The sequence below is a fragment of the Pelodiscus sinensis genome, chromosome 5 (genome assembly GCF_052426305.1).
Source record: "Pelodiscus sinensis isolate ZL-2025 chromosome 5, ASM5242630v1, whole genome shotgun sequence".
Lineage (NCBI taxonomy): Eukaryota > Metazoa > Chordata > Testudines > Trionychidae > Pelodiscus > Pelodiscus sinensis.
In genome coordinates this window covers 70,061,878-70,083,057 of record NC_143056.1, presented here as the reverse complement: position 1 = coordinate 70,083,057, position 21,180 = coordinate 70,061,878, and the positions used below count along the sequence as shown (strand labels likewise).

Below are 21,180 nucleotides of genomic sequence, written 5' to 3'. Positions count from 1 at the left end.
TTCAATTGCAAAATTAGGGTTGTTTCTCGCACTTGAAAAAGTTTGGTTAATGTTTTCAATTTTTCATTTTCACTGTGCTGACTCTTCTTCTAGGCACAGGGAGCAGAAATGTGGAAGCGCTAAATGACACGGGACTTTCAGGTTATTTCTGGCCTACAAAGGAACAGTGCCTACTGTTGACTTGAAAAACTATGTATCTATGACCGCATGATAGCCTGCTAACTTCTCTCAGGATTGCTAGGAATTAAGAAAGGAAACAAGGAGGGCAGAGCTCTGTTCCAGAGAGGTCAGACAATAAGTTGAAAATGATAAAGTTCTCAGACCTCAGCTAATAATACAAGAAAAGACAGCCATTATGAAGAGTATTGTTATGCTTGGGAGCCTTACCATATAGAACAGGGGTGGGGAACCTAAGGCCTGGGGACCGGATGTGGCCCTTGGCTTACCTGGATCCAGCGGCCCTCAAGGCTCCGTGCTCCCCCCCAGCACGGGGGAGCCTGTGGGGCTGGAACACACAAAATCTACTAGCCTGGGCCCCATTAGGCTCTGGTATGTGAGGGGAATGTGGGGAGTGTCTTTCTCCGTCTCAGTCTGAAACCACGTCAGTGAAGGATCTTTTTCTTTTTTTCCTTCTAACTTGCGTGCGACCCCTGGCTGATTTTTCTGTGGGTCAGCAGCCCCCAACCCAAAAAAGGTTTCCCACCCCGGATATAGAATCTCATCATAATCTATGTGTACAGGGAGATCTGGTATCCAAAATCACAGTGTGATCTAGACAGATTGGACAGACAGACCACCTGTCCCCGTATCTGTCTGGGATTTAGTGTGCAATTTCAGATACCTGGATTCTAGAATCCCGAGAAGACCAAAGGCGTGTGTAGATCATGTTTTGTTTTGTTTTGTTACACTATCTGGTTAGTAATAATCATGGATACACTTTGTAGCAAAGGAAAGTGTGTGATTATTTTCAAGTGCTTTTTACTAGCAAGAAGGCAACAGTCTAATTAATGTAACACAAATGACACAATACATTGCACCAGTCAAAATGCCGAATAGTTGATGGGTTTGGTAGCTGTTGCTACTTCAGACTGTCAAATATCATACGTAATGCAAGCAGGATTGGGACTGGGCAAAACTTGTGAGGGGACCTCTAAAGGAAATGCCAATACTGATGATTTAGTTGGTAATATTCTCCCCTCTGACACGATAGTGAACTTATGTCATAGTGTGAAGCATGAATAATTTACGTGGTTGCGTTGCAGCATTTAGTGGTGTAAATGAAGGAATAAATAATGGGGCGGCTACATAGTTCTTGTGTTTCTTTTGGGGACCCTGTCTGCCTGTAGTCTTGCCAAAGCCAGATAGGGCAGAATCGTACAGAAAGCAGGAGTGATGGGTAGTAAATGAGCTCATCTGCTGTTTAAAGCTACTTACGTGATCTCCACTGAGGCTTTTGCTGGCAGAGAGTATGCAGATGAAGCACTGATTAGCAGTTTGTTGCTTCATTTGCATAATCTATTCTGAGCTGTTTTTGCGCAAGGGGTTTTTGTGCAAAAACAAGCAGTGTGGATGTTTCTTTTTTGCGCAAAACCCCCTTTTTTGCACAAGATCCTGAGGAGGCATAAGGATCCCATGCCTTCTTCGGACAACTGAGAGAAGCTTCCAGATTGCAGGCCCTGGTTCTCGTGGGGAACTTGAATACCCTGACATCTGTTGGGAAACCAATATGGCAGTACACAGGCAATCCAGGAAGTTTTTGGAGAATGTTGGGGATAACTTCTTGGTACAAGTGCTGAAGGATCCAACCAGGGGCCATGTGCAGCTTGACCTTCTGCTCACAAACAGAGAGGAACTAATAAGGGAAGCAGAGGTGGGTGACAACCTGGGAAGCAGTGATCAGGAGATGGTAGATTTCAGGATCCTGACCAAAGGAAGAAAAGAGAGTAGTAAAATACACACCTTGGACTTCAGCAAAGCAGATTTTGACTCCCTCAGACACCTGAGGAGCAGAATCCCCTGGGATGCTAACATGAAGGGGAAAGGAGTCCAGGACAGCTGGCAGTATTTTAAAGAAGCCTTATTGAAGGCACAGAAAGAAACCATCCCAATGCGTAGCAAGAGAGGCAAACCTGGTAGGAGACCGGATTGACTTACAGGGGAAATCCATGGTGAACTTAAGCACAAAAAGGGAGCTTACAAAAAGTGCAAACTTGGACAAATGACCAGGGAGGGGTTTAAGTGTATAGCTCGAGAATGCCAGGGGGTTATCAGGAAGGCGAAAGCGCAAATGGAATTGCGACTGGCAAAGGATGTGAAGGATAACAAGAGAAGTTTCTACAGGCACGTTAACAAGAAGAAGGTGATCAGAGAGGCTGTGGGGCCTCTACTGGATGAAGGAGGTAACCTAGTGACAGATGATGTGGGGAAAGCTGAAGTACTCAATGCTTTCTTTGCCTCTGTATTCACGGACAAGATCAGCTCCTGGACTAATGCGCTAAGTGACGCAAGATGGGATGAAGATGGACAGCCCTTGGTGGGTAAAGAATAGGTTAGGAACTATTTAGAAAAGCTAAACGTACACAAATCCCTGGGTCCGGACTTAATGCATCCGAGGGTACTGAGGTAGTTGGCAAATGTCATTGAAGAGCCTTTGGCCATTATCTTTGAAGAATTGTGGAGATAGAGAGAGATCCCGGATGATTGGAAAAAGGTAAATGTAGTGCCCATCTTCAAAAAAGGGAAGGAGGACGATCCAGGGAACTATAGGCCGGTCAGTCTTACCTTGGTTCCTGGAAAAATCATGGAAGGGATCCTTAAGGAATCTATTTTAAAGCACTTGGAAGAGAGGAAAGTGATTAAGAATAGTCAGCATGGATTCACAAAGGGCAAGTCATGCCTGACCAATCTGATTAGCTTCTATAATGAGGTAACTGGCTCTGTGGACATGGGAAAGTCAGTGGATGTGATGTACCTTAACTTTAGCAAGGCTTTTGATACAGTCTCCCACAATATTCTTGCCAGCAAGTTAAGGGAATGTGGATTGGATAAATGGACGGTAAGATGCATAAAAAGATGGCTAGAAAGCCGGGCCCGGTGGGTAGTGATCAACAGCTCGATGTCTGGATGGCGGTCGGTTTCTAGCGGAGTGCCCCAAAGTTCAGTTCTAAGACCAGTTTTGTTCAATATCTTTATTAATGTCCTGGATGAGGGGATGGATTGCACCCTCAGCAAGTTTGGAGATGACACTAAGCTAGGGGGAGAGGTAGATACGCTTGAGGGCAGAGATAAGGTCCAGAGTGACTTAGACAAATTGGAGGATTGGGCCACAAGAAATCTGATGAGGTTCAACAAGGACAAGTGCAGAGTCCCGCACTTGGGGCGGAAGAATCCCAAGTATTGTTACAGGCTGGGGACTGAATGGTTAAGTAGCAGTTCTGCAGAAAAGGACCTGGGGGTTACAGTGGATAAGAAGCTGGATATGAGTCAACGGTGTGGCCTTGTAGCCAAGAAGGATAATAGCCAATTAGATTGCATTAAGAGGAGCATTGCCAGCAGCAGGGGCGACCTGTGAGGCTAGGCAAACTAGGCAGTTGCCTAGGGTGCCACCGGCCGGGGTGCCCCATGATTACGTCACAGCCATTGACGGCCGTGCAGGTGGGGGTGCTGATCGCACCTTCTGCCTGGGGCGCCAGCTGCCGCAGCCGGCCTCGGACCACTCCAGGCCAGCAGATCCAGAGAAGTGATTATTCCCCTTTATTCAGCTCTGGTGAGACCACATCTGGAGTATTGTGTCCAGTTCTGGATCCCCCACTACAGAAATGATGTGGATGCATTGGAGAGGGTCCAGCAGAGGGCAACCAAAATGATTAGGGGGCTGGAGCATATGACTTATGAGGAGAGGCTGAGGGAGTTGGGTTTGTTTAGTCTGCAGAAGCAAAGAGTGAGGGGGGATTTGATAGCAGTCTTCAACTTCCTGAAGGGAGGTTCCAAAGAGGATGGAGAGCGGCTGTTCTCAGTAGTGACAGATGGCAGAACAAGGAGCAATGGTCTCAAGTTGAGGTGGGAGAGGTCCAGGTTAGATATTGGGAAAAACTATTTCACTAGGAGGGTGGTGAAGCACTGGAATGGGTTGCCTAGGGAAGTAGTGGAGTCTCCATCCCTCGAGGTGTTTAAGTCTCGGCTTGACAAAGCCCTGGCCGGGTTGATTTTGTTGGGATTGGTCCTGCCTAGAGCAGGGGGCTGGACTTGATGACCTCCTGAGGTCTCTTCCAGCTCTATGGTTCTATGATCCTATGATTCTAAGTTTATATCTGTGGGCATAACTCTATTTGACATTTGCAACTGCGATAGTAACAGGTACTAAAACTTGGAGAGAAATATCCCCCCAAAAAAGTCTTAGCTTTAAAGGAGTTGTGTGTGACCATAATCACAGTGGTTTCTAGGGGTATAAACAAACATCTGTATTCAGAGACAGACAGATTTGAAGTATTTTCATTTAGAAATGTGTTACTATCCTGTCAGACTGTGGCTGGGTCCCTGGAGGCTGAGGAGCCTAGAGCTTAGGTTGCTGAGTAGAGGGGTGGAAAATGTGGGGGAGGCCCCACCTCCCGGCCCAGGAACTCTAACCCCCTTCCTATATTTCAGTCCTTAAGTTCGCGGCCTGACTCCAAGAGTCCAAATTCCAGTTAGAGTTCCCAATAGGTTCCCAAAGGGGTAGAGCAGGGCCTTACTTGCTCCCGTGGCTGCTGGGTGGGTGGGCTCTAGTTCATGCCCTCAGACCCACAAACTCCTGCCTCCTTGCTAGTCAACTCCGAATTGAGCCAGGCTCCTTCCTTTTCTCCCTGCTCTACGCCTGGTAGTGGTAAAAACAGGTAAAATAGGGAGGACTAGCTGGGCCCAGAGGCTTTAACCCCTGGGGGGGGGGGGGTCAGGCCCTCCTTTCTCCACTCTCTCACAGAGAGATTTAACTCTGCATAATGTATAAAGTCCTACTGAGGCTAAATTACAGAGTCTACCACAGCAGGAAGGTGATCTGAGGTCTCCTAACCCATTACATATGCAGTCAGTGCTGTTGGATGTGCTCTCAGCTGATGCTGAAACATAAAGTCAAGGCCTTGAGTGCTTGTGGTCCTTAAATGATTCCAGGAACCATTTTTTTTTTTTTTAAGAATATAGTTTTAACTCCCATGTGCTGACCTCTTTCCCAGCACGAGTTAGAAAAAGTGACTGTATGGATCCCAGTATCCCTCTTTGTCTTGCATGCAGTGTGAGTTCAGCTGAACTCCTCCCAGGCCCACACCCTGCCATAAGTATTTGCTTCTTTTCACAATTGCAGGTGCCATCAGCGTTGCAGTTCAGCAGAGCGATGGCCTCACCAGCCACACCCAGCAGAAGCAAAGGATATCCAGGAGGCAGGGCCTGCCTGAGTTTTCGGTCAGAGACAGACCAAGAAGGCAGGATGCAGGCAGGAGGCACTTGGAACAACATTATGCTGGGGTTTCTTGTGAGTGTTGTGGAAGAATTGTCTTTTGGACAGACTTGCCGTGGGGTGGGCAATGGAGTCAGAAGAGATGAGTGGAGGGCTGACGCTCACCTGGGGGCAGCAGAAGGGGTCGTGTCTCCCACACTGCTCAGGTGCAGAAATGTGCGGAGCTGAGATGGTCGGGTTGTATAATACGTGTGTTTATTGCTGGCAATGGCCCTTTAAGGAAGAATGAGACTGGTGTCACGGACAATACCCATTCAGGCCAGAGCAAGCACATGAATCCTACCCCCTGGCTTCCAGACTGGCTCGGAAAAGCAACTTCTCCAAATGGCTGAGCAAGTCTGATTGGAGCCCACTGATTCACACCCACTCTGCTCACCTTTCCCCACAAGCCAATCAGAAGAACTCCTACGCAGGCACAAGACTTTGGGGCATGTGTCACAGAAACCAGGCTGGCAATTTGCAGACTGCCCCCTCTGACTCCCATCTGGGGGCTCCTGAGTGTTCGGTGCAATAGCCATCCTCTCGCCCTGGCTCTCCCACAGATCATTCGGCTTGCTGCGCTATTCCTGAGTACGCTCGCTCTGTATAACCAGCTGGTCTGTGGCTCTTTTCAGCCCTCTGTCTCATGGGCTGGGACGTTTGTGCTCTCGGTAACGCATCATGCAGGCACTCTCATCATCTCTGCATCGGGGGGGAGTGATTGTCTGAGCACCGAGCAGTCCTGTTATTGATTTAAACCGTAGCCTCAGTCTCTGCTGGCGTGGCTGGTGATGTCCTTCTGGGTCGTTGCATTTAATTGGATTCTCTGAGCTGCCAGGCAAAGGGGAAGAGTTGGAATAAAATCCGACGACGATGTTCACTTCAAAATCCAACTCTGTCTCCCCTTCCCCATCCATGGAACAGGCAGACTCGGATGCCTTGGATATTAGCACCAAAGTGCAGCTGTATGGAGTGCTCTGGAAGAGACCCTTTGGGAGGCAGTCTGCCAAATGGTCCAGGAGGTAAGCTGCAGGATTTGGCTGTGATGAGATGCACTCTCTGCTGGACTCCCTGGCTAGTTAGGGGGAAATGCAAAGTTCAAGAGGGGGAGGGGAGGACTAGACAAGCACTAGACCCCCTAAGAGGGTGAGCCAAGCTGGGGCAGAGAGGATAAAACAGCAGCTGTTCAAACTAGGGATGTGAATGGTTAACCAGTAAGCCTCACCCTTAATGGACACTCAATAGCCGTGGGCAGGGGGCTATTCCAGCTCTGCAGGGCCTGCTGCAGGTGGGGGGTGCTCCAATCAGGGCAGAGCAGCCCCTGGCTATGGCAGATGCTCCAGCACCCCCGCATGCCCCTCTTTAATCAGTTAACTGGTTAATCATAAAGTTTAACTAATTAATCAGGATTTTACATCCTTAGTTCAAACTGAAGGGTTGGGTGGGCCTCTGAAGGTGTTGTAGGGTGAGTGAGAAAAGACATGAAGTCAAGTTGCAAGTGGTAAGTCAAGGACTCAAAGGCAGGTGTTAGGTTAGCCATGTGAACGTCTAGGCAAAGTTCCTCCATCCTGAGAGAGCTGTATATACAGGGCATCTAGCCTGTTTCCTTCCAGTTCTGCTTGACCTTTGTGCCATACGCACATCACTTCAATACAGGAACCAGTTCAGGATGTCATATTGTGATAATTGTCTGTCAGCTGCGGAGTTGCTTGTCTACCTTGTCCTGGTGTCATGAACCTTGATTCATTAGGATTTGTAAAACTCCTTGAGATACCTGGAGGCAAGATTATTGTAGTGAGCTGGCTAGGGTGTATGTATACTGCTGCCTTCTGGAGGGAGAAATCAGAACTGCTTCACTGTGTGTCATGGCATGGTGTGTTGCATAATAAGAACTGGGAAGTTTGTAGGTAGCAATACCTTTGTTGTTGTGTTATCTGGGTAACAGTGCATACTTTGCTACTGAAGAAAATGTGGTTCTTTGTCTATTTGTTTACAGCTGATGTTATTTCAGTGTAAGATTCACTACATTTTAATGTTTTTCCAGTGATCCTCAAAGAACAAAAGGTGACTCTTTACATATATATCTTTTTATATAACACTTCATACTTTTGTCAGACCTTCCCTGTAAGGCTCTCAATACGTTACACCTGCTAATAGATTCGCCTTGAAACATCCCCAAGAGAGGCAGGAAAGTACTACTATCAGTCCACATTGTGGTCTAATGGTTCAGATCTGGGCCTATCAATCAGGAGACCTGTATTTCTTTCCTGCTACTGTCAGTGGTTTGCTGTGTGGTCTTATGCAAGTGACTTAACCTCTTTAAGTTTCAGCTTGCCCTTCTGTAAAAAGAAGATAACAATTCTTCCCCTGGAAGGGGCTTTGCCACCCCCTGTTGAGAGCACTATAAAAGGCAGAGTTATTTATTTAGCCCTATTTTACAGCTAGGGAAACTGAGGGACATAGCAGTTAGGTCACTTGCAGAAGGCCACACAAAAAAACTGTGACAGAGCCAGCAACAGGATGCAGGTCTCCTGATTCCCAATTCTGTGCTGTAACTGCAAGTCCGCCTCATTATATAGAAATGTTATCAGAAAAATAATTTGGCATTGCCAGAGAGGTGATTGATTGAATGAATCAACAGTGATATTTTTCTCCCTTTGTATGTGCTGCAAGGGTTTTTTTTGTGCAAATGGTGGCACTATTTTCTGGGAGGCGATTTGTGATGAGTAACCACAGCTCAACTGACACATATTTGTTAAATGAATTATGTTTCAAAACAAATGTGATTCAGCTACTGAAAGGAGCCAAGGATTGGTGTTTTCCAGCAAGAGAGAAGAACCAAGGGCAAGATCTCCTGCAAGGTGCTCATTTCCTCTCAATCAGAATCTCTTGCTACCAAACTGTCCAGCTCTAGCTGACATTTGAGTCATTAATAATTTAACACATTTCTATTCCTAGAAGCCCCCTCTCCCCCGCAGAGAGCTGTAAATATTTTAGTACTAGCAGGTGGCAAGAAGTAGGGGAAACAATCACTAGATAGCGATGGGATGGGAAGTCCGCTACAACTGGAACAATCAGATGCCTTGGGAGAAATGAAGCCGGAAGGGAGTTAGACTTGGAAGGAGAGGAATTGGTAGCCCAGCATCAGGAGGTTGGGTAAATGGTGAATGGGAACAAGAATGAACCTGGCATCATGAATAGAATGGGGAGGTGTCTGGGGGAGGGTCGTCTTCACTGCAGTTAGTGTGGGTGATTGTCACATAGATCTGAGCACCCAGATTAGCTTAATCCAAGGGCAAGAGCCCCCACTGCAAAGCCCTATGTGCCTTATTGTGTCCTCACTGGGTCTGTACGTCCCCTTGTGAGTCTGTGGGTATAGCCCATGGTTCTTTGCAGTGAGATGCTCAAGGATTTTTTCCCAGCTAGTTACAGGAGAAACTGCAGGAGGAATTGTCTCTTCTGTGCAGGGAATTGTGGGAAGGCATTGGAGGACTGTCAGCACCTGGGTGGTGTTTGCCCACATTCTCACTGGGTGGGTTTCCAGGGAATAAAAGTGAAGCCCAGACACTTAACACCCACTCCACCCAGTCGAGTAAGATAGCCCAGTCTGAAAGGAATACCGCACCTGGGTCAGACAGTTTGCTGTGTGATCAGGGACTGGAACCTGCATCAAACTGGGCTGATGGTGCAGTGAAGACATACCCTAGGCAGGAAGGGGAGAAGCCTGGAAGCAAAGCAAATGGATGTCTGTGGCACTGAAGCAAGAGGTCACAGGGGTCTTGAAAGCAAAGGGCCTGTAAGAAAAGCAAAAATGGACGACAAAGAGGTTTCTGAGCAGGGGAAGGGAAGTGAGATGAGTCACGGGAAGAAAATGGAACATAAACTTATTGAAGCTCTTAGGTTCTGCAGCATGTTTCTCACACTTTCCCATTGTAACTGTGGTCCCTGTGGGAGCTAGCTGTGGTCGTTCAATTAGGGTGAACTGTAAACAGAATAGGGCAGACAAACCCCTAAAGCTGGTGGATAGTCCAACAGTTAGATTTACCAAGCCAACACAAAACAGCTCCTGTACTACCTCACTGGTTACACAGATGTCCAAATTACACAGTTCCCTTGAAGTACCCAGCCTCAGGCCTCCATCCAGGTACTCAGGTCAAATATGGTAACAGTTACTGAAAATCTTATTTCATTATAGAATCATAGAATAATAGGACTGGAAGGGACCTCGAGAGTTCGAGTCCAGCCCCCCGCCCTCAAGGCAGGACCACGCTCCGTCTACACCATCCCTGACAGATGTCTATCTAACCTGTTCTTAAATATCTCCAGAGAGGGAGATTCCACCACCTCCCTTGGCAATTTATTCCAATATTTGACCACCCTGACAGGAATTTTTTCCTAATGTCCAATCTAAACCTCCCCTGCTGCACTTTAAGCCCATTACTCCTTGTCCTGTCCTCAGTAACCAAGAGGAACAAATTTTCTCCTTCCTCCTTGTGACACCCTTTTAGATATTTGAAAACCGCTATCATGTCCCCCCTTAATCTTCTTTTTTCCAAACTAAACAAGCCCAGTTCATGAAGCCTGGCTTCATAGGTCATGTTCTCTAAACCTTTAATCATTCTTGTCGCTCTTCTCTGTACCCTTTCCAATTTCTCCACATCTTTCTTGAAATGTGGCGCCCAGAACTGGACACACTACTCCAGCTGAGGCCTAACTAGTGCAGAGTAGAGCAGCAGAATGACTTCACGAGTTTTGCTTACAACACACCTGTTGATACAACCTAGAATGATATTTGCTTTTTTTGCAACAGCATCACACTGTTGACTCGTATTCAACTTGTGGTCCACTATGACCCCTAGATCCCTTTCCGCCATGCTCCTTCCTAGACAGTCGCTTCCCATCTTGTATGTATGGAACTGATTGTTCCTTCCTAAGTGGAGCACTTTGCATTTCTCTTTATTAAACCTCATCCTGTTTACCTCTGACCATTTCTCTAACTTGCTAAGGTCATTTTGAATTATGTCCCTATCCTCCAAAGAAGTTGCAACCCCACCCAGTTTGGTATCATCTGCAAACTTAATAAGCGTACTCTCTATCCCAATATCTACATCATGGATGAAGATATTGAACAGTACGGGTCCCAAAACAGACCCTTGCGGAACTCCACTTGTTATCCCTTTCCAGCAGGATTTAGCACCGTTAACAACAACTCTCTGACTACGGTTATCCAGCCAATTATGCACCCACCTTATCATGGCCCTATCTAAGTTATATTTGCCTAGTTTATCAATAAGAATATCACGCGAGACCATATCAAATGCCTTACTGAAGTCTAGGTATATGACATCCACGCTTCTCCCTTATCCACAAGGCTCATTATCCTATCAAAGAAAGCTATCAGATTAGTTTGGCATGACTTGTTCTTCACAAACCCGTGCTGGCTATTCCCTATCACTTTATTACCTTCCAAGTGTTTGCATATGATTTCCTTAATTACCTGCTCCATTATCTTCCCTGGGACAGACGTTAAACTGACCGGTCTGTAGTTTGCTGGGTTGTTCTTATTCCCCTTTTTATAGATGGGCACAATATTTGCCCTTTTCCAGTCTTCCGGAATCTCCCCTGTCTGCCATGATTTTTCAAAAATCATAGCTAAAGGCTCAGATACCTCCTCTATCAGCTCCTTGAGTATCCTGGGATGCATTTCATCAGGACCTGGTGACTTGCTGACATCTAACTTTCCTGGTCTCCCTTCTACCTTTCCTTAAGATCATGAACTCTATTATTTCATAATCACTGTCCCCTATACTGTCTTCCACTTTCAAGTTCTCAACTAGTTCCTCCCTATTTGTTAAAACCAAATCCAGAACAGCTTCTCCTCTGGTAGCTTTTTCAACCTTCTGAAACAGAAAGTTGTCTCCAATGCAGTCCAGAAACTTATTGGATAGCCTGTACCCCGCTGTGTTAGTTTCCCAACATATGTCTGGATAGTTGAAGTCCCCCATCACCACCAAATCTTGGGCTTTGGATAGTTTTGTTAATTGTTTAAAAAAGGCCTCATCCACCTCTTCCACCTGGCTAGGTGGCCTGTAGTAGACTCCTAGCATGATATCACCCTCGTTTTTTACCCCTTTTAGCTTAACCCAGAGACTCTCTACACAGCTATCTCCTAAGTTCATCTCCACTTCAGTCCAAGTGTGTACATTTTTAATATACAAGGCAACCCCTCCTCCCTTTTTTCCCTGTCTGTCCTTCCTGAGCAAGCCGTACCCTTCCATACCAACATTCCAATCATGCGTCCCATCCCACCAGGTTTCTGTAATACCAATGATATCATAGTTGTATTTATTGGTTAGCAATTCCAGTTCTTCCTGCTTATTACCCATACTTCTTGCATTTGTATATAGGCATCTAAGATACTGATTTGATCTTGCCTCCCTGTTGTGCCCTGACCCTTCTTTCTCCTTGCCATTATAGGCCATAGTCCCCCCCATTTCCAACCCATCTCCCAGTCCCGCACATTCAGCACTTACCTGTGGGCTTTGCTCACCTGTCCCTGTCGAACCTAGTTTAAAGCCCTCCTCACAAGGTTAACCTTATGTAAAAGAAAAAGTTCTTCTGATAAAGCCACATATCCAGGTCAATAGATGTTAGATCTTACCTCAAATACGCTCTTATTCTTATTAACTAAACTAACCTTCATTAAAAAAGAGAAGAGATTATTGGTTAAAAGATCAAAGTACATACAGAGATGAGTTCAGTTCCTGAGGGTCAGATTCAGAGTTGTTGAGCTTTGTGGTTGCAGGTCGATCTTTCCAGATCAGCTGAGTTATTAAGTCAGTGCCCCTTATAAAGGTACCAGGATCTCCTGGGCCTCATCCTTTATGGCTTACAGCTTTCCCCATGAGCATCCAAGGAGACATGAGATGACAAAGGATCCTGTCCAAAGGGACTTTATGCATTTGCCGCGGCCTCTTGGCCTGAGAGAACAATAGGCTTTTTGATGTAACTTTTTGTCTCCCAAACATCTTGGTAATTAGCACAAGGTAATTTATCCATTAAACTGCACACTGTTTACCACAACCTTCAAAGAGACATACAGACAGCAATACTACCTCAGTCAAGTTCCATCATAAATATTAATGTTCCCTTTTGATCTTGAATCAGAGCTAGAGTAGCAGACCAGGATTGTTTGTTCACATCACAAGACTTGAGCAAACACTTGCTATTCTACTGCTCTAACAATGCAAGTTTGCATGTCCAAGTTCTACTCTAACCTAAATGTCATAGCACAACTCTCATTTAAACTTCTTCACAACAAGCCTTTAAAGTCCAACCCTGGCTCAGTCAACCTCTGAGCTGGTTAATCCTTTCTGGCCATGTGTCAGACTTAACATAAAATGTAAAGCAATTCTAGAATAGTGGTAGCAACACTCCCATTATAAGCTGATAACGTCACACCTGTCCTGTGTTTCTGCTGGCCTCCCTCCTGCAAGCCTCACAGTTTGGGTGTGCATTTGCATCCGTGCGTATTGCAGATGGCAACTCTCTGCTGACCTCCCAGGGCTTTTAACATGTGGAAGGCTGGATTTCAAAATGCTGTGTCACCAATTTGTGCCTAAAGATGCTAGCTCTTGAAGTTCTCAGTAGAATTAACATTGCTTTCTGGAGCACAGAAGGGTTTTGCTGTGAAATCAAATCTCTCACATGCTTGTGTAAATAGATCATGGTGAGGCTCAAGAAATAATCAGTCCACCCCCATGTACAGAAACACATGGCTGTTCTGTTAGTCATGGCGTGTTAGTTCTCAGGGTATGGGGCCCAGACGTTTTTCATCTTAATTTAAATAATAGATATTATTGGCCAAGGCTGGAGACAGGACACTTGATGCATTAGTGGTCTGTTGATAATGACAAAGCATTTGTTGTTATGAAATTCTACTATTACTATTGTGTATTACTGGCTGTGTAACTTTGTCACTCAGAGGAGTCTGTTTTGTACCCCTGCGTATCATAAGTTTTCCCGACCAAAGTGCTAGTGTAGACCTAGCCTTAGACCAGTATTTCCCAACAGGGTTCCGCGGAACCCTGTGGTTCCGCAGACCATCGTCAGGGGTTCCGCGAGAAATCGTGGAATAAATAAAAAAAACATTTTTTTCTTACAATGTAAGCTGACATATATATATAACAGCTCTTTACAAATAAATTTTCTTGACAATAATTTAGCAGTTATTGAATTGCACTCCCCGCTGTCAACCTTTTCTGGCTAAGCAAACGTTTTCATAGGTAGGGGTTCCTCGGGATATGAAAAATTATTATAGGGGTTCCTCCACGGGGAAAAGATTGGGATTCGCTGCCTTAGACAATAGTTCTGCGTGTACACCTACCCCGGGTGAATATCTGTGGGCTCAGTGTTGTTTTCAATAGGGGCTTGGCTAGGGGGACGAGGGCTCATAGACACTGAGGTTAGACAAGAACAGACAGAGAGGCGGCCTGAAAGAGCAGCTGAAAGCATTTGACTGACCCTGGAAAAAACCTGGGGAGAGATTTTGAGGCCAGGTTGCATGCTGAAAACAGTGCTCTTAGTGCTGTGAGCAAATGGAGCTGTTTCCCCACTATGTGATTCCTTTTGAGTTCAGAGATACTGGACTTTGATGGAAGTAGATTTACAAAGACCTGACAGAGAAATACCTGACTATCGCCCATTGCTGCTCCAACCAGCACACTCGTTAGGCCCCAAACTTTGACCAGATGCTTGGGCCAAACAGTGGCAGGAGGCATTTCTACAGCACGTTACCACAGTGGCTGACTGCCTTGCACACACTTGATTCATCCTCACAACCCCCTGTGTGAGGTAGGGGAATATTCTCGCCATGTCTATATTGTGTACTAGGTGCTGAAAAAACGGAGACGCCATGTGACTTGCTCAAGAACAACCAGGAAATTATATTGCGGCGCAAGGAACATCCATATCTCCCCAGTCTCCTTTTCTGGCAGCTAGTCCTTTATGGACCACACGTTGGGACATATGTCTGATTACTATGACCCTATTATGGGGGCAGGGCTGAGGAAATTCCTATTTAGTGATTCTAATCTGGCACACAATTCACCCTTTTGCCAGTTTGGAGAGGCATGAACTATCCCCAGGTGTCTCAATGGGTTACTAACTGCAAACCCCTGAGATCAGGTTTCTACACGAATACCCATTTCCTTTCTCCCTGCCACAAACGGCCCTCATCCGGAGGAGGATTTACTATTACAGAGAAGGAACACAGAACTGGTTTTATTATTAATTTTGTATCTGTCATTAAAATCTTCCATTTGAAATGTGAATGGAGGTGCCCCAAGAAAGTGGGTCTAACTGGCTACTGAGTGCATGGGAGTGTGGGGTTGGCCACGATTGGATGCAAGCCAGCTGGAAAAAACAAGTTTTCCTAGATGAGTTCCCTTCATTAGCATTTTATGCAGCCCTCCCATCCCTCTCCATATGTACATACACCACACTGCCCTCCCCACCTCCTATCTCTGCAGCAACAGTGGAAACCTTCCTTCCTGCCCTGGGACTATCAATGCCAGGGGCTGGAGTGGAGCAAATACAGATCAATAGTAGCTACCACTGTAAGGAGGATACAGCTTCTGACTCCTGAAGACACTTCATTGACGATACCCAGCTCTATCAGACAAAGTGCTTGTGACTGAATGAGTTTAGGGACAGGGTGGTGGCATGTGGACCAAATCCTGCAGTTCAGGCTAAACTCCTGTTAAAGTGAGTGGGCACTTTGCCTGTATAAAAATTGCAAGGTTTGGCTCCGCTTGCATAAAAGAGCAAGAACAACCCTGATTCTCCACTGCTCTGACCCGCCCCCTGGAATAGTCATTTACACAAGATCGGAACACTAGCAACTCACACTCATGTTGCACAGGTGTAAATAACTGCCAAGGTGCCAGGCAGTAAGAATCAGGTCCTGCAGGGATCAGAGGATGATGGGAAGAAACAGCAGTGATCAGGGCTGCCTCAGTTTACCAGCCTTTCCCCATATACCCAAGCGATTTCATTTAGCTGCTGTTTTGGTTACTGACCCAGAGTGCCTGGGAGAGGTCTAGTACTGGAACAAGCCTGACAGTCTGAGTGTATCTGCCCTTAATGTGACATGTGTGCTGTGTTTTGTATAAGCAATAATCTGAAGTGATATTGGCAGCATCCTCTCCAGCCAGGAGGCAAGGGAGAGATTAATGCCTCGGGCCATGCAAATCCTTTCACTGGAAAACAGCACCCTTGCCAGCAGCCCCTTGAGAGAGAAGCAGCAATCTGGCTTCCCTGACTGGACACTGCGGGTGTTCTGGCCGGGAAAGTCCATGGCAGGTGATGGACTGCTGGGCTACTGCTGCTCTGACTTGTGATTCCCCCCTCTTCCCCCTGCAACTGCTTATTCCTACCAGGATCTCCCAACTAGCAGCTCAACCCTTTCCCCACCCCAGGCACTACAATACAAATGCCAGTGGTGGGAGTGGAGCCAGAGCAAAATCATAATGCACCAGACCTATCACTGCACTGGGGGGCACATCACCAGGGGAGCAGGGCAGAAGCGTGTCCTTTTCCGCCCCATCTCCAGTGTTACGTGCATGCTCCCTGCAGCCCAACCGTCCTGCTGCCACCTGCTGAGCAACCACACCCCTGCCCAGGACTGCAGGCTTCTCAGTACAGGCAGTCCCCGGGTTACGTACAAGATAGGGACTGTAGGTTTGTTCTTAAGTTGAATCTGTATGTAAGTCGGAACTGGCGTCAGCCGCTGCTGAAACTGACCGCCAGTTCTGACTTACATACAGATTCAACTTAAGAACCCCAGGCGTCCCCAAGTCAGCTGCTGCTGAAACTGATCAGCGGCTGATTCCAGGAAGCCTGGGGCAGAGCAACTCTGCCTCGGGCTTCCTGTAGTCAGCGCTGGTCAGTTTCAGTAGCGGCTGACTTGGGGACGCCTGGGGCAGAGCAGCTGGGGTGCTGCTGGGTTGCTCCAGTAGCACCGCTCCTCGGCGCTACTGGAGCAACCCAGCAGCACCCCAGCTGCTCTGCCCCAGGCGTCCTGATTCAGCCACTGCTGAAACTGACCAGCAGCGGCTGAATCAGGACCTGGGGCAGAGCAGCTGGGGTGCTGCCGGGTTGGTCCAGTAGTGCCCAGAGCGGCGCTGCAGGACCAATCGGCAGCGCTGTCAGCCGATGGTCAGGGCAGTGTGTGTGTGTGTATGTTTCCGAGAAAAGGTCCTAGCCTTTACTGCTAGGACCGGGGTCCCATCGCAGAGGGTGGCCAGCAGGCCAACAGACGCCCCGTTATATAGGAAGAGCTTATTACATCTTAGATTTCAGCTGCTAGAATTTCATAATTCCTTCGCAGCGGGCAGCCTTGGGGAAAGACTGAAAGATGCCCCAGTGGATCCTGTCACCTGGGAGTGACACAGATCCAAACGCCCAAGCTCTTCCTATAACTGTCCCTTTAGACCGGCTGAAGTTCTTTTAAATTGTGCTTGGTTCTGTTACAGCAACTGAAGGAGTCAGGTTAAAGCTTAAACAGTTACAGGTTTATTGAGGAAGCTTATAAATCATATGGTTGCAATGGCTATTATTCTATTTCTTAACTATTAGCAAAATATAGGTCTTAAAAAATGGTTACAAAGAAGATAAAGATAGAAAAATAGAAATAATGATACCAAGTAACAGCTTACTCTTTCTATGTGTACACTTAAGACAGAGGACCACATCCAGGTACCATTTTTACCCCCTTCTGTGCCTCTCAACTCCAGCATGTCAGGCCAGGGCCGGTCCCTCAATTCCTAGGAAAGACGAAAATACGAGGTGGGCGTCCCCATAGAACCTCGGGAGGTCAAACACCTAACCCGACCAGCAGGTAGAGGGTAGAATGACACTCAAAGTGAGTGTGTGCTGGGCCCATCTTTTATAATCATGGGGTCACGTATTTCTCTTTCTTATCTGTAATGCCAATTGATGCTGGTCTGTCTGCTGTGAGACCAGTTCTTACAAGGAAGTTGTGAACTTAATTTACACTTGTAAGAGAGAATTGAGATGATTAAATTTTGAAGTACTGGACATTGTTTTCTCAGTGGGAAATTCTTCTTCCTGGGACTGTGTGTGTTCGAATCAACATAGGTGCCAGCCGCAGCCTCGAGGCCAGCTTATTGACTTAGCTGCTCTCTATCCACATATCTGTGTTTCAGCTTCTCAGGATCAGATGAGCCAGCATAGACTATGCTGATATTATTGCTCCTTCTCTGCCCTGTGCTTCAGAGAGGCAAATAAGATGGATGATATGGGGTTAGTCTGTCTGGCCACAAGCGCCCCAGCTGCTCTGCCCCAGGGTCCACAACAAAAGCCTGGTCTGCTGGGGGGGCGGCACACTAGCTGCGCCTCCCTCCGCCCCCAGCAGACCAGGGACACGGGGAGCAGAGCCGCAGCGGCAGCGGGGTGCCGCGCCTCTGAGGCTTTGCTCTGGCAAAGTCTCAGAGGCGCGGGACCTCGCCGCGGCTGCGGCTTCAGTCCCGGTGCCCCTGGTCTGCTGAGGACCGTCTCCAGCAGACCAGGGGCACCGGGACTGAACCCGCCGCTGCTGCGGCTTCGCTCCCAGTGCCTGTGGTCTGCTGGGGACCGTCTCCAGCAGACCAGGGGCACCGGGAGCAGCTTATGAACGGGGCTTTCTCGCCCCAGAGCTTGCAGGCAGCAATCTGCCACCTCGACCTCCGGGGCGAGAGAGCCCCGTTCGTAAGTGCGGATCCGACATAAGTCGGATCCGCGTAAGTCGGGGACTGCCTGTACCTCCAACAAGTACGTGGTTCCTCTGTTGCCTGCTGATAGTGCCTGGACAGACCCAAGAAAGAGGCAGACAAGGTCCCGGGCTGTTGCTGAGCAAGGCACTGGAGCTAATACTGCTGAGGTTGCCGTGACCTGACTTTCCAGCAACATGGCCACGGCAGGCACTGGCGGTTCAGAAAAGACACTGGCCGTGGAAATGTTTATTCACAGGGGACTGAAGGGAGGCAAGCTGAGGAAGAGGCTTTCTCACTTTGTTGCCTGTCTAAATCCTGCCTCCGGTTCTGGGGTGCAGGTGGTAGCAGGTGGGCAGCCTGCTGTGCCCATGTGGGGCTCACTGCAATAGAGGAGGCTCTGTGTGGGTGACACAGCCAGTGTGCTCTCACAACTGCAGTAGGGAGGCCTAAGTTAGCAGAGCCTGCAAGCTGCTGTCTGCTCACAGCTATTTGGTGACCTACAAGGAACGAGATTTTGGTGGGGGTCGAGGGGGTCTCAATTCAACTCTGAATGGACAAATGTGAGCGCCCTGTTTCAAGCCCACTACTAGTGGTTGGTGCCATGTTGGCCATTTCAGCAGAGGTCAAAGTCGTTGATGGGCATTGGAGTGTGAGCTCCCTCCCCTCTCCTCATTGGATGTGATCCCTCTAGCTCAGGAGTCAGGTGTGAGTTGAAGAGGTGTTGAGAAGCTGCAGCTGTTCCTGTGCTTGCTCTGTGGTTAAACAGAGACTGTCACCTTCCAGAGCTTTTATCACCTCTGGAAATCCACTGGAAAGTTCCCTACGGATGGCCATAGGGGTGCATAATAAGGGTTGACTTTTACTGAAAAGGGCCCCCAGAGCTGGCTCCCTACCCTAGAGAGAGAGAAAAACCATTCTTGATCTGGACTTCTGTTCCTCACGTTTTGGCCTTCCCCAAGGTCTCCTTCTCCAGCCGGAACTCTCTGGAATATAAGCCAGACAAGGAAAGCACAACTATTCCAAGTGGCAGAAGAAAAGACAGGCGCTTCTGTCACAGAGTTCACTTGTTTTTCATGTCAACACAGGGAATAAAAAATCATACTAGTCCAGCATCTGGAACTCGCTATATTTAATCCCGGACCGGTGCCAAAAAAGCCCTGCTAAAGTAAAGCCTCAGTGACCTTTTTAAACTCTGCTGATCCTCATACTGAGCGTGTGGCCCATTATCTCTTCAAAACACTTTGCAGATATTGACCAACCTCAAGAGCCATCTGTGCTACAAAAAAGTCACTTTGTCACCAGAGATGGGGGCCTTGACTTCTTTTGCTTTCTAACCCTACAAGAGCACAACACTGCTGACCTTCACCCAATTCAAATACTTCTGATGCCTATAATTTCATCTCCATCCCTACATTTAATTGCAACATCATTTCAGCAGCCATTAGCTTGAGATTGGCTAAAGCTAGACACAAATATGGCAGCTGGAACTTCTCTTGAGAGCTGGGCATGCAGCTTCCAAATGCCATAGAACAATTGGGTCAGATTCTCTTTTTTCTTCCTCCCCTCCATTTTTTTCCTCCCTCCCCCCCAACTTCCTCCTACCTTCCCTTATTTATTCTTGGATCTGGACATCCAACACTCCATTCATCTGAAGAAGTGGACTGTGCCCATGAAAGCTCATGATACCATCTATATATTTTGTTAGTCTTTAAGGTGCTACTAGACTATTTATTGTTTTTTAAGTTTTTCATGTTACAGACTAACTCAGCTACCCCTCTGAAGCTTTTGCTTTTTCAGAGACATTGATGTGCAAGGGGGAGCTGGCTCATTGTGCCTAATTCAAACCTGGTGTAACTGCTTATTCTGTGTGTCTCACCCACTGCTGTATTTGTGTTTCTCTTCTCCCCTCCCCCTTCTGTGAGCCTTATGCTTCCCTTTTCACACTGCCTTAACCATCTCCCCCTTCACGGTCTCTGAGTCCTTACACAGTGAGCTGATAACTTTGTCCTGGAAGTCAATGTTTATAAAATGTCAAGCCTAGGCTACTGACAATGGCCTTTCTTGTATGGAGAGATCCTGATATATGTGTGTAATATGTATGAGGTACCCATCAGTAACCCAGGTTTTAAATGGTTTTTCCCCTTTATTATTATTCACATGTGTTATTTATCATTGAATTCTGTTTCATTTTTGTATCATTCCAAATCTCCATGATTGTGCCAACCTCTCAGAGGTCAGGACTTTACCAAATGTCATTAATCCCCCAGAAGCACAGCACTGTCCAAAGCTCAACTCTCAGGAGCAAAATTTAAATCAGAGGGATTATTGTGAGCACTAAGTAACCAAAAAACTAATACCAAACTACAGAGCTTGGATTTATGAATTACACATATTTAAAAAGAAGATGTTCTTACTTATGTTGAAAATAACATATGATGTTGAAATGGAAATCCTTTTTTTTTTTTAAGTAATGTACTTTCACCATTTACAGTTTGCTGCTTTTATTTTTCTCAGTGCAATAGACTTTTGTATTTGTGGCTAGTCAGTTTCACATTCTGATTTCCATGTGCTAGCACAGAGCTGCAGTGTGTGCGATGCAAAGCCTGCAGAAGATTGGTTTTAAAACGCTATTTTTAAAAATTTGTTGCAGGAATGGTGCAAGATCCAAATCAGGCATCAAGTCCTCACTCTGCTAGAGACTTTAGAAACATGGAAGAGCTTACAATCTGAGTTAATGATTGTGACGGGGCAGCATTGCCCCGCACCGCAAATCCCGCCGAGCAGGCGCTGCTCAGCACCCGGGAGGAGGCAGCCCGGCGCTGCGTGGCGTGTTCACATGCCGCACCGGGGCTGACAGAGCCGGCCGACGCGTCGGCGGCACGCCCAGAGTGCGGCAGCAGAAGCAGGGCTAGCGTGGGGGCGTTCCCCTGCCCGGAGAGC

General features: G+C 47.2%; 1 protein-coding gene across 1 annotated transcript in view; it reads left to right on the top strand.

The window, feature by feature from the left end:
• Positions 1-6,006: 6,006 nt before the first annotated feature.
• PLEKHD1 (pleckstrin homology and coiled-coil domain containing D1) overlaps positions 6,007-21,180 on the top strand; it is a 47,803-nt gene continuing 32,629 nt past the window's right edge. Inside the window, exon 1 of the mRNA XM_006130294.5 lies at positions 6,007-6,489. Coding sequence (XP_006130356.2) covers positions 6,341-6,489 — 149 coding nt within the window. The 5' untranslated portion in view covers positions 6,007-6,340. The remainder of the gene's footprint in view (positions 6,490-21,180) is intronic.